This window comes from Drosophila sechellia, chromosome X, assembly GCF_004382195.2.
Source record: "Drosophila sechellia strain sech25 chromosome X, ASM438219v1, whole genome shotgun sequence".
Classification (NCBI taxonomy): domain Eukaryota; kingdom Metazoa; phylum Arthropoda; class Insecta; order Diptera; family Drosophilidae; genus Drosophila; species Drosophila sechellia.
In genome coordinates, this window is record NC_045954.1 from 12172589 (window position 1) to 12185003 (window position 12415).

General features: G+C 39.6%; 3 protein-coding genes and 2 long non-coding RNA genes across 6 annotated transcripts; 1 reads left to right on the forward strand and 4 right to left on the reverse strand.

Moving 5' to 3' along the window:
* Positions 1 to 453: 453 nt before the first annotated feature.
* LOC6618549 (ubiquitin-conjugating enzyme E2-17 kDa) lies at positions 454 to 1469 on the forward strand. 2 transcript variants are annotated; one of them, XM_032725292.1, is made up of 2 exons: positions 454 to 1064; positions 1137 to 1270. In XM_032725292.1, the coding sequence occupies exons 1-2, from the start codon at positions 585 to 587 to the stop codon at positions 1188 to 1190; spliced, it is 534 nt and encodes a 177-aa protein (XP_032581183.1). In that variant the 5' UTR covers positions 454 to 584; the 3' UTR covers positions 1191 to 1270. The 2 variants fall into 2 exon arrangements, with proteins under 2 accessions (XP_032581183.1, XP_002042812.1); XM_002042776.2 differs by having other exon boundaries at positions 455 to 1064; positions 1166 to 1469.
* Positions 1470 to 3213: 1744 nt separating this feature from the next.
* LOC6618550 (40S ribosomal protein S6) lies at positions 3214 to 4026 on the reverse strand. Its single transcript, XM_002042777.2, has 2 exons — positions 3908 to 4026; positions 3214 to 3739 (listed from the first exon to the last, which is right to left on the reverse strand). Exons 1-2 carry the CDS (start codon positions 3942 to 3944, stop codon positions 3342 to 3344), a joined length of 435 nt encoding a protein of 144 aa, XP_002042813.2. The 5' UTR covers positions 3945 to 4026; the 3' UTR covers positions 3214 to 3341.
* A 634-nt stretch (positions 4027 to 4660) lies between these two features.
* Positions 4661 to 5922, reverse strand: LOC116802248. The gene is made up of 5 exons (XR_004362614.1): positions 5821 to 5922; positions 5602 to 5713; positions 5197 to 5542; positions 4981 to 5142; positions 4661 to 4926 (listed from the first exon to the last, which is right to left on the reverse strand). It is a non-coding gene; the product is annotated as an uncharacterized LOC116802248 (long non-coding RNA).
* Positions 5923 to 7208: 1286 nt separating this feature from the next.
* On the reverse strand, positions 7209 to 8021 carry LOC116802247 (40S ribosomal protein S6-like). The gene is made up of 2 exons (XM_032726081.1): positions 7903 to 8021; positions 7209 to 7734 (listed from the first exon to the last, which is right to left on the reverse strand). Exons 1-2 carry the CDS (start codon positions 7937 to 7939, stop codon positions 7337 to 7339), a joined length of 435 nt encoding a protein of 144 aa, XP_032581972.1. The 5' UTR covers positions 7940 to 8021; the 3' UTR covers positions 7209 to 7336.
* Positions 8022 to 8655: 634 nt separating this feature from the next.
* Positions 8656 to 9917, reverse strand: LOC116802265. Its single transcript, XR_004362635.1, has 5 exons — positions 9816 to 9917; positions 9597 to 9708; positions 9192 to 9537; positions 8976 to 9137; positions 8656 to 8921 (listed from the first exon to the last, which is right to left on the reverse strand). It is a non-coding gene; the product is annotated as an uncharacterized LOC116802265 (long non-coding RNA).
* Between the last annotated feature and the right edge of the window lie 2498 nt (positions 9918 to 12415).

Sequence of the window (12415 nt, forward strand, 5' to 3'; positions counted from 1 at the left end):
GTCTTATTCTCTAGGATATGTATGGTGATCTCTTCTAGATTTTTTAGTTCCTGAGAGAGCTCGACGTTCATACGGACAGACGGACATGGCTAGATCGACTCGGCTATTCATCCTGATCAAGAATATATATACTTAATATAGTCGGGAACGATTCATTCTGCCTGTTTCATACTAGTATGTGATGATTCTTTAAAGGTATCAAATGATTCCTCAACGTTACATCGATGTTATCCTGAGAATGGTACGATCTTGATCTGAATATGCTGATCATGATGCGAGCTTGGCTAGATTTTGAGATCGAAAATACTCAAATTATGATCGTTCGATTTTTTCTCTGAGTGTATAAATATTAATATAAATTATTTATGTTATCTAGCATTACGCCTATATTATCCTTTATTCGCAAAAGTATCTTACCAAAATCTGATTGACTCTTACTTCCTGGTTTCTGTCACCCATTTAAGCAAGCCTTTGAATAAAGTTCACCGATCGTTAGACTAAAATCACTACAGCCCTGTGCGTTGGCTGGAAACATGAAACCCACACAAAATTAAAGTTAGAAATCGGGACTCGAAATCGCCAAAATGTCCAGCAATCAGGTGAATTCACAACCGGAAATGGAAACGGAAGCGCAAGCCGCGGTTGATGTGGAGGTCGAACCAGAAGTGCTCTCGAGAGCCAGTGTGGCCAGCTCCGTAGAAGAGACAGCACCCAGCACCAGTCAAAGTCCATCGGGAAAATCCACCGAGGCACCACTCACTGGTTGTGTGGTGCGAATTAAGCGCGAACTGCAGGACATTCGGAAAAATCCGCCTCCGAATTGCTCCGCCGATTTGCATCACGGGGATCTTCTTCACTGGACGGCAGGTGTGAACGGGCCAGTTGGCTCCGTATACGAAGGCGGTCACTTCCGGCTGGATATACGATTTCCGGCCAGCTATCCCTTCCGGGCGCCACGCATTCGGTTCACCACCCGGATATACCACTGCAACGTGGACAGTCGCGGCGCCATTTGCCTGGATGTCCTCGGCGAACGATGGTCCCCTGTGATGAATGTGGCCAAGGTGGGTTCGATTTTTCAGTTTCCTTAGATATTATCTCTGTAGTTAGTTTACTATCGAGTCTCTTGGTAAAAGATTACCAGCATTTTTGGATTTTTTCCTAGGTTCTACTTTCTATTTACGTGCTAATGAGTGAGTGCAATCCAGATGATCCACTAGTCATGTGCATTGCCGATCAGTACAAGACCAATCGCAGGGAGCACGACAAAATTGCTAGACACTGGACCAAGCTGTTTGCGATGACCAAGGCTCAGGATAAGAACAGAGAAAAGGATGCGGATCAGCGTAATGAGCAAAACCAGGAAGAAAGTTCAATGCCAGGTCAGCAAGGAAATTAGCAGTGACCAGAGTAACCAATCAAATATAACCTAATAACCTTAAATACCATTATAAAATAAACATATCAAAACGCATTATAAAAAAATGATACCACTTTCTTCGCTTTAATGGCGTTTTTGAAGGGCGCCCAAAAATGTAAGCCAGTTGAGAGCCTTTCCTGCCCTTTGACCCGGTTCAAAAATGCCTCCTCAAGGCAAGCAGTTTTCAAAATACTCCCAGCGTAATGTGCCAGCACCTCCTGCCCACCCTGATCCGCCTGGTCTTCGAGGTCCTCCTCCTGACCCCCCTCCCCACCAGGAATGCTGACTGTGTCAGAAAGGCCAACGCGGTCCTTTGGCCGCTCATGTCTATGAATATTCATGAGATGCCAAAAAATGAACGTTGGAAAAACATCCACGGCCCAATGGAAGCGTGGGTGTGTTGCTTTTGGTTAGCTTTGAAAAATGAATTGGAACGCGAACGGTTTAAGGATGCCAGCACCTCCACGCCCACACCGAATCCCACCAAGATGGCGATGCAGGCCATCAACGATACACAGGACACGGGCTCAAAGGACCATAGACAAAAAAGGCACATCGGGGTCAACTCAATTGATCACCTCAAAATATTTAAAAATTCAAGCCGACAATCTTTAATGCTCATGTGGCACTAAGCAGAAAGCGCGAAAGGCAGACATAATTAATGCCCTGTCAGCAAAAAGAAACACTAAGGCTTAAGAAAGTATTATACGCAAAATAATTATTATATGACAAAATTTATTGACGAAAACGGCTTTGATCAAAAAAATTCAACATTTTTCGATGAGCATCATAATAATCATCACTTGGCTGAAAGCATTTAACATTTGACTGACTTAAGCCAATTTTTAAGTTTGCTTTTTTGGCTATAACTTGACTAAAAATGGTCTCACAGCAAAAAGTAGTACCATTTTATACTCCTTATAACCAAAACTAACAACCCCTTTCACGTTAGACTGATTTTGTAAAATAAACTTTTGGCCAAATTTTTGCATTTTTTTCATCAAAATTTCCGAAAAATTAAAAAATCGTAGAATTCCCAAACTTGAATGTAAATCGATTGGGATTTAAAAAGCAAACTCAACGAGGTATGACATTCCTTATTGGGAGCATTATTTCCAATGTTTTGATCAAAATACCGATTATTTTTTTCACAAAAAATCTGGAAAAATATTTTTAATAAAAAACTGAATTTTCAAGTTGGCTTTTTTGGCTATAACTTGACTAAAAATGGTCTCACAGCTAAAAGTAGTACTTCCATACCCCCCTTAAATGCCACCCGACATGTCCGCCATATCGTCCGATTTTCCTATGCCCCGTAATACACCCATATGTATGTATATGTATATCCCCCTGGCAAATTTCAGTTCGGCAGTAGCCTTACTGGCTGCCTGCAAACCCAATGACAAGACGGAAGCGACATATTTGAACTGGAATGAAGCGGGATTGAGGCTGCAGCCGGGTCCATTATCATCATCGTACAGTGAGAAAAATTAATACAAAATTTCATAATTTTTATAATTCATCATAACTTAACATAACTTAATGGTCATACAGCTAAAAGAATAACTGTTTTGTTAAGCTTTTTTTATTATTTTTATAGTTTTGGGCAACAGAAATGAATATTTATTTTATTTGAATATTCAGAAATGAATTTTATTCCCAAGATTTGTCGGAACTATTGCATTTACCTGGCGAAATAATAATAACATAAAATAACATTTACACCCGATACATGAGATTTGGTATCTTAAAGCTTAGTCTCGCTCAATCGCACTATAAATGAACATACCATCTATACCATTTTTCGGGTTTATTTAACATAAATGGTTACAAAGTTTCTTATCTCCCCTCGTGGATCATTTGGTTGTGATCGACGTTCCGTTGCTGCTTAAACGAAGAATGCGAGTTCCGTCTGCGGTGTTTACTTCTTGTCGCTGGAGACGGAGTTCATGGACTCGCGATTGGAGGCAGAACGGCGGCGCTTGGCCTTGGACCCCTTCTTGCGTTGCACCAACAGCGTGGCGTATTCGCCGGCAGCCTCCTTGGAAACGGTCTGGCTCTTCTTCTTGTGCTTGCGCTGCATCACAGCAGGGAGGATCAGACGCACATCCTTTTTCTTGCTTAATTGGTATTGCTTCCTGATAATGCTGGAACGCATGGGTCCCAGGCGACGTGGTATACGATCCTTCTCAATCACGATCAGAGTCAGCACGGACATTTTGGCGTCCACAATGCATCTACGCGTAGTCTTGCACTTGCGCACGCAGAATCCGCGTGGACGGAAGCACGAGTGTCTCTTCTTCAGGACACGTATACGGGCTGTTGGAAAAGAGGATTGTTTTTTTTAGCAGTTTCTTGAGAGAAGTACATGGTTATTATGGTTGGAACGTACTCCAATCACAGAAAGTTCATTACTAGCATTCAGCAACATTACAACTAAATTGTTGGAAATATTCGCTTTGCAATACTCAGAATAGAGGAACTTACGACGAATGTACACCCAAGATTTCACAAACACTTTCATATTTACGTTATGTTCTCTAGATATATTATCACAAGACTGACACAGGTTGCTAGGCTTATGGCAGAAGATACCCAGGTTGCTTGGCTTATTACAGAAGTTTCAAGTTGTTTTTTTTGGCTATAGCTTGTCTAAAAATGGTCTCACAGCAAAAAGTTGTACCATATTTTATGGCTTTTTTGGCTATAACTTGACTAAAAAATGGTCTCACAGCAAAAAGTAGTACCATTTTATACTCCTTATCACCAATACTAACAACCGCTTTCACGTTAGACTGATTTTGTAAAATAAAATGTTGGCCAAATTTTTGCATTTTTTGTAAGGGGTACCATCATAAAAATTTGCGAAAAATTAAAAAATCGTAGAATTCCCAAACTTGAATGCAAATCGATTGGGATTTAAAAAACAAACTCAACGAGGTATGACATTCCTTATTGGGAGCGTTATTTCCAATGTTTTGATCAAAATACTGATTATTTTCACGTACTACACCCGCCTTCAAGCTATTTTCACAGAATTTCATTAAGACGACTCCGTTCGACGCCTTCCTACGGGGCCAAATGAGAAGTACGATTATGATATACATGTGCGACCAAAGAACCCCAATGTAATTCTTCTCGATATTATAAGAGCCTATTAAATTCCTCTGCTTGATGGATCAGGAGCTACTACCTGCGCACTGGTGCGCATTGCCCAGGACCTCCTGAAAACTTTTCCAATTTACGATCGACGAACAACGTTTATTCAGACAAGCCGTTTGATTAATGCAATTGATTATAGTTCACATGAAAAGCTATCAATTAACCTTGAATATGCGGAACGATCTTTTCATTAGTTTGCATTTGGGCCAATCCAACTAATCCTAGAGAGGCGAGGCAATTCATTAGCGTATGAGGATGAGGGTAAGGCAGGCAATATGTTAGCAACAGTTGTAAGCAAAACGAAGAAATCCTCTCGTCAAACGGGACTGGTACCATCGTTTTATCTGTGAAAAGAGTGCGATTAATGCAATTGAATGTGATAATTTAGATGTACAAACCTTTGGTAGGGTGTTCAGACTGTTAACAATGATTTGATTTGATTGCAGATATTTCAATAACATAGTGTACGAAGAACAGGCATTAGATTAGTTTGCAAGAGAACATTTGTATCCAAAGCGATGCAATCCTCTCGTCCAACGGGACTGGTACCATCGTTTTATCTGTGAAAAGAGTGCGATTAATGCAATTGAATGTGATAATTTAGATGTACAAACCTTTGGTAGGGTGTTCAGACTGTTAACAATGATTTCATTTGATTGCAGATATTTCAATAACATAGTGTACGAAGAACAGGCATTAGATTAGTTTGCAAGAGAACATTTGTATCCAAAACGATGCAATCCTCTCGTCCAACGGGACTGGTACCATCGAATTGAAAAACATTTTATCTGTGGAAGCATTCCGATTCATTGCTATTGAGTGTGACAGTTGAACAAACCTATCATAGGTTGTTCAGACTGTTAATTAACCAAGTGTAGGCGGAACGATCTTGATTAGTTTGCATTTTAGCCAGACCAACTAAATTTGGGATGGGATGAGTATCCAGTGTATCTTGTGTAGCTGCCGGATGGCAATTAGTTTAGTTTAAGGCTTGAAAGTGGGAGAGTTCCCATACATACCAACTGCACTGATTTCTTGTATGTATCCAGTGTTATGTCCTTATTCGATTAAACTGCATTATCTGTACGTGTTTGTTTGGATGTAATAACTCGGAAAGTTAACCAATAAATTCTAAAACAAAAATATTTCATTAATTTTTGTTTTTTTTTTTCATTTTATTAAAATTGTTCCTTTTTTTTAGGAAACCGAATTGAATCGAACCGAAACTTTTAACTCACCCGTCGCTTTACTATGAATTTTGTGTTTTTTTCACATTTTTATTTTTCCGAAACGAGTTGTGCTCCAGACGAGCTCTGGTGGCAAACTGAATATATCTCGGGTCGGGCAGGGGTACATGGACTTGACAGCTCCGTTTGTTCGATGAAATTAGATCCAAGGACAATGTGATCAGGAATTTCTAAGCGGTATGTAGGCAGTTGGCCATGACCAAATCCGGAAATTCCTTGGTGCATAATGTTTTATAAAGTTATGCATATGTATATGTATTTGCACAGAGTATTCAACTTTATTAAATTAATTTTTTTTCACTAAAGAACGTATGTTATTCCACAATTGCTATCCCAATATTAACGCTTCTTGACTATGAGCTTACTTACTATTTAAATACCTATTTACTCTAGTCTTAAATAAATGGTATTATATATGCAGCTAGGATAATGTATATACATAATTTATTATTATTATTATCTTTGGCAAAATCTTTATATTTACCAAGAATTTTAACTTGGTTATAAATGTATATATATGAGATTCTATAGCTGCAAAATGAAAACGAATATTCCGTAACTCGTACGAATGTTAATATAGTAATGCGCCAGTTCCGTTCCTTAGTGGCTACAAGTGACAATATTGATACTGTCATTTAGCGGAAATGCCAGAACGCACAGCAATTTCATGAATTCTGGGTGATAAACGCATAACCCAATTTCCAATGTTTTGATCAAAATACCGATTATTTTTTTCACAAAAAATCTGGAAAAATATTTTTAATAAAAAACTGAATTTTCAAGTTGGCTTTTTTGGCTATAACTTGACTAAAAATGGTCTCACAGCTAAAAGTAGTACTTCCATACCCCCCTTAAATGCCACCCGACATGTCCGCCATATCGTCCGATTTTCCTATGCCCCGTAATACACCCATATGTATGTATATGTATATCCCCCTGGCAAATTTCAGTTCGGCAGTAGCCTTACTGGCTGCCTGCAAACCCAATGACAAGACGGAAGCGACATATTTGAACTGGAATGAAGCGGGATCGAGGCTGCAGCCGGGTCCATTATCATCATCGTACAGTGAGAAAAATTAATACAAAATTTCATAATTTTTATAATTCATCATAACTTAACATAACTTAATGGTCATACAGCTAAAAGAATAACTGTTTTGTTAAGCTTTTTTTATTATTTTTATAGTTTTGGGCAACAGAAATGAATATTTATTTTATTTGAATATTCAGAAATGAATTTTATTCCCAAGATTTGTCGGAACTATTGCATTTACCTGGCGAAATAATAATAACATAAAATAACATTTACACCCGATACATGAGATTTGGTATCTTAAAGCTTAGTCTCGCTCAATCGCACTATAAATGAACATACCATCTATACCATTTTTCGGGTTTATTTAACATAAATGGTTACAAAGTTTCTTATCTCCCCTCGTGGATCATTTGGTTGTGATCGACGTTCCGTTGCTGCTTAAACGAAGAATGCGAGTTCCGTCTGCGGTGTTTACTTCTTGTCGCTGGAGACGGAGTTCATGGACTCGCGATTGGAGGCAGAACGGCGGCGCTTGGCCTTGGACCCCTTCTTGCGTTGCACCAACAGCGTGGCGTATTCGCCGGCAGCCTCCTTGGAAACGGTCTGGCTCTTCTTCTTGTGCTTGCGCTGCATCACAGCAGGGAGGATCAGACGCACATCCTTTTTCTTGCTTAATTGGTATTGCTTCCTGATAATGCTGGAACGCATGGGTCCCAGGCGACGTGGTATACGATCCTTCTCAATCACGATCAGAGTCAGCACGGACATTTTGGCGTCCACAATGCATCTACGCGTAGTCTTGCACTTGCGCACGCAGAATCCGCGTGGACGGAAGCACGAGTGTCTCTTCTTCAGGACACGTATACGGGCTGTTGGAAAAGAGGATTGTTTTTTTTAGCAGTTTCTTGAGAGAAGTACATGGTTATTATGGTTGGAACGTACTCCAATCACAGAAAGTTCATTACTAGCATTCAGCAACATTACAACTAAATTGTTGGAAATATTCGCTTTGCAATACTCAGAATAGAGGAACTTACGACGAATGTACACCCAAGATTTCACAAACACTTTCATATTTACGTTATGTTCTCTAGATATATTATCACAAGACTGACACAGGTTGCTAGGCTTATGGCAGAAGATACCCAGGTTGCTTGGCTTATTACAGAAGTTTCAAGTTGTTTTTTTTGGCTATAGCTTGTCTAAAAATGGTCTCACAGCAAAAAGTTGTACCATATTTTATGGCTTTTTTGGCTATAACTTGACTAAAAAATGGTCTCACAGCAAAAAGTAGTACCATTTTATACTCCTTATCACCAATACTAACAACCGCTTTCACGTTAGACTGATTTTGTAAAATAAAATGTTGGCCAAATTTTTGCATTTTTTGTAAGGGGTACCATCATCAAAATTTGCGAAAAATTAAAAAATCGTAGAATTCCCAAACTTGAATGCAAATCGATTGGGATTTAAAAAACAAACTCAACGAGGTATGACATTCCTTATTGGGAGCGTTATTTCCAATGTTTTGATCAAAATACTGATTATTTTCACGTACTACACCCGCCTTCAAGCTATTTTCACAGAATTTCATTAAGACGACTCCGTTCGACGCCTTCCTACGGGGCCAAATGAGAAGTACGATTATGATATACATGTGCGACCAAAGAACCCCAATGTAATTCTTCTCGATATTATAAGAGCCTATTAAATTCCTCTGCTTGATGGATCAGGAGCTACTACCTGCGCACTGGTGCGCATTGCCCAGGACCTCCTGAAAACTTTTCCAATTTACGATCGACGAACAACGTTTATTCAGACAAGCCGTTTGATTAATGCAATTGATTATAGTTCACATGAAAAGCTATCAATTAACCTTGAATATGCGGAACGATCTTTTCATTAGTTTGCATTTGGGCCAATCCAACTAATCCTAGAGAGGCGAGGCAATTCATTAGCGTATGAGGATGAGGGTAAGGCAGGCAATATGTTAGCAACAGTTGTAAGCAAAACGAAGAAATCCTCTCGTCAAACGGGACTGGTACCATCGTTTTATCTGTGAAAAGAGTGCGATTAATGCAATTGAATGTGATAATTTAGATGTACAAACCTTTGGTAGGGTGTTCAGACTGTTAACAATGATTTGATTTGATTGCAGATATTTCAATAACATAGTGTACGAAGAACAGGCATTAGATTAGTTTGCAAGAGAACATTTGTATCCAAAGCGATGCAATCCTCTCGTCCAACGGGACTGGTACCATCGTTTTATCTGTGAAAAGAGTGCGATTAATGCAATTGAATGTGATAATTTAGATGTACAAACCTTTGGTAGGGTGTTCAGACTGTTAACAATGATTTCATTTGATTGCAGATATTTCAATAACATAGTGTACGAAGAACAGGCATTAGATTAGTTTGCAAGAGAACATTTGTATCCAAAACGATGCAATCCTCTCGTCCAACGGGACTGGTACCATCGAATTGAAAAACATTTTATCTGTGGAAGCATTCCGATTCATTGCTATTGAGTGTGACAGTTGAACAAACCTATCATAGGTTGTTCAGACTGTTAATTAACCAAGTGTAGGCGGAACGATCTTGATTAGTTTGCATTTTAGCCAGACCAACTAAATTTGGGATGGGATGAGTATCCAGTGTATCTTGTGTAGCTGCCGGATGGCAATTAGTTTAGTTTAAGGCTTGAAAGTGGGAGAGTTCCCATACATACCAACTGCACTGATTTCTTGTATGTATCCAGTGTTATGTCCTTATTCGATTAAACTGCATTATCTGTACGTGTTTGTTTGGATGTAATAACTCGGAAAGTTAACCAATAAATTCTAAAACAAAAATATTTCATTAATTTTTGTTTTTTTTTTTCATTTTATTAAAATTGTTCCTTTTTTTTAGGAAACCGAATTGAATCGAACCGAAACTTTTAACTCACCCGTCGCTTTACTATGAATTTTGTGTTTTTTTCACATTTTTATTTTTCCGAAACGAGTTGTGCTCCAGACGAGCTCTGGTGGCAAACTGAATATATCTCGGGTCGGGCAGGGGTACATGGACTTGACAGCTCCGTTTGTTCGATGAAATTAGATCCAAGGACAATGTGATCAGGAATTTCTAAGCGGTATGTAGGCAGTTGGCCATGACCAAATCCGGAAATTCCTTGGTGCATAATGTTTTATAAAGTTATGCATATGTATATGTATTTGCACAGAGTATTCAACTTTATTAAATTAATTTTTTTTCACTAAAGAACGTATGTTATTCCACAATTGCTATCCCAATATTAACGCTTCTTGACTATGAGCTTACTTACTATTTAAATACCTATTTACTCTAGTCTTAAATAAATGGTATTATATATGCAGCTAGGATAATGTATATACATAATTTATTATTATTATTATCTTTGGCAAAATCTTTATATTTACCAAGAATTTTAACTTGGTTATAAATGTATATATATGAGATTCTATAGCTGCAAAATGAAAACGAATATGGTATTCCGTAACTCGTACGAATGTTAATATAGTAATGCGCCAGTTCCGTTCCTTAGTGGCTACAAGTGACAATATTGATACTGTCATTTAGCGGAAATGCCAGAACGCACAGCAATTTCATGAATTCTGGGTGATAAACGCATAACCCAAGTGACAGGAGAACTCCTCCGCATCCATCCCCAACGAATATCCCTGGGATACCGAGTCTGGCCAACAATGTCATCAAAGTGCCGAGTGCCTTTCCAATATCACCGCCCATTGCCTGTCTGCCGCTTGTCTGTCCCTTATTCCCCGACAAGTCAAACGTTAATGAACTTAAAGAAATTAATTAAAGTGCCAGGACAGCAAACCACTCAATCACCCAACCACCCACAGCACCCACATATGGTGCACATACAGCACAACATACGCACTGAGTAGTACATAAAGAGCTCTCGCAGCTTAACGCCTGTCCCGATTCCCGTTTATTGGAATCGACATCCGGGCTGGACGTCAAAGTCCTTGGCCATTCGCATCGCATCGCTTCGGATAGGATCGGATCGGATCGGATGGCTTCTTCCCGGGCGAATGCAATAAAAGCAAGTAGGTGGCACTGAGACAACTTGACCGTTAAAAATGAAGTCAGCTAGGCAGATGGGAGTTTCCACTGTCGCCAGCGAAGTTTACTAAAAACGACGAACCAATGCCCTTTGTTTCATCGGATTTATTTAAATAATGCATATTCATATTCTCTATATTTATATTTGACTATCAATTTATTAAACTTAATTTATTTGTTCAATAAGGTATGGTTATTTTAAACCGTTTTACTTTACGCTAGTTATATTCAGGCATATCCGTATGCAACTTGAAAACAATTGAGCCCTGGCTTTATTCTTTTCCTGCTGCAAGAGGGGCAAACCACACAAGTGATGACTTCGTCCATGCTTCCTGCACCTGTTCTCATTAACCCCCGTTGGCCCTCCAATCCGCTCTGGACCCACTGAACCCTCAACCGCCAAATGTGTCAACCGCCGCAGGCGTCACTGCATTCGCACCCGTGCTAATCCCACAGAGTCGTCCGATTCCAATTGGCAATTGGCGATTGGCGATTGCCGGCAAACAGGCAAATAGCTCGGACAATCCGTCATAGCTTCGAATGTGGATACGGATGGGTTTTGGGCATATGGGATATGGTGGGATGTGCGATGTGGCAAATGGGACGTAGGATGGCACCGACTTGGGTAGATAATCGCATTGCATAATGGGTGTGCTGCAAGTGGGCGGTTAATTAGGACGAGGAGGACGATGAGCAATTCGGAGGAGTTGGGCACATGATGATGCCACATCCGCGAACTGTGCTCTCGTTGCAATCCAATTCTCATTTGCTGCAATTTCCATGGCGAGCTAATTGGTGATGGCTCCAAAAAGGCGATTTGAGTTTACATACGAATTGGATTCCACAGAGCTTCTTAACCGAACGATCAAACTTCGAGTGCCCGAAACAAGTTCTCTGAATAATAACAAATCTATAAGGCCTATTTCTATAACTTTCGTATACATTCCAAAACAATTAATGATACATAAAAAAAAAGGTTTGAAAAAAGGTAAATATATGCGGTAGAAACATTCCATTAAGTTTAATACTATAGTTATTTAACATAAATATATAACAAATATGTAATCATTGTAAGTTTAACCGATAAAGTATTCGCATAAAATGAGTACCCGGAGTGAGTGCTCGTAAATTAATAAACTCCCCTTACGGCGACTCAGCTATTCACCTTCCAGTTAATATACCCCATTGTCGTGCGTCACATGGCAATAAATATTGCCGCATGTTAAATGTTTCGCTCGCCCCTCTTCCAATGACTATGGGCTATGGTCCGGACTGCTTAAACTCGAGGACGTTCGGGGCACTGGGGGATTTCGAGGCACCCAACAGGCTACAGGGCGATGGCCACTCGCCGATATTGCACAAAATTAACAAATGAGCCCGACAAGCGTCCGGCTGATGAGTTTCGATGCCCACGCCCACATCGGAATTGCCTCGGAAAAG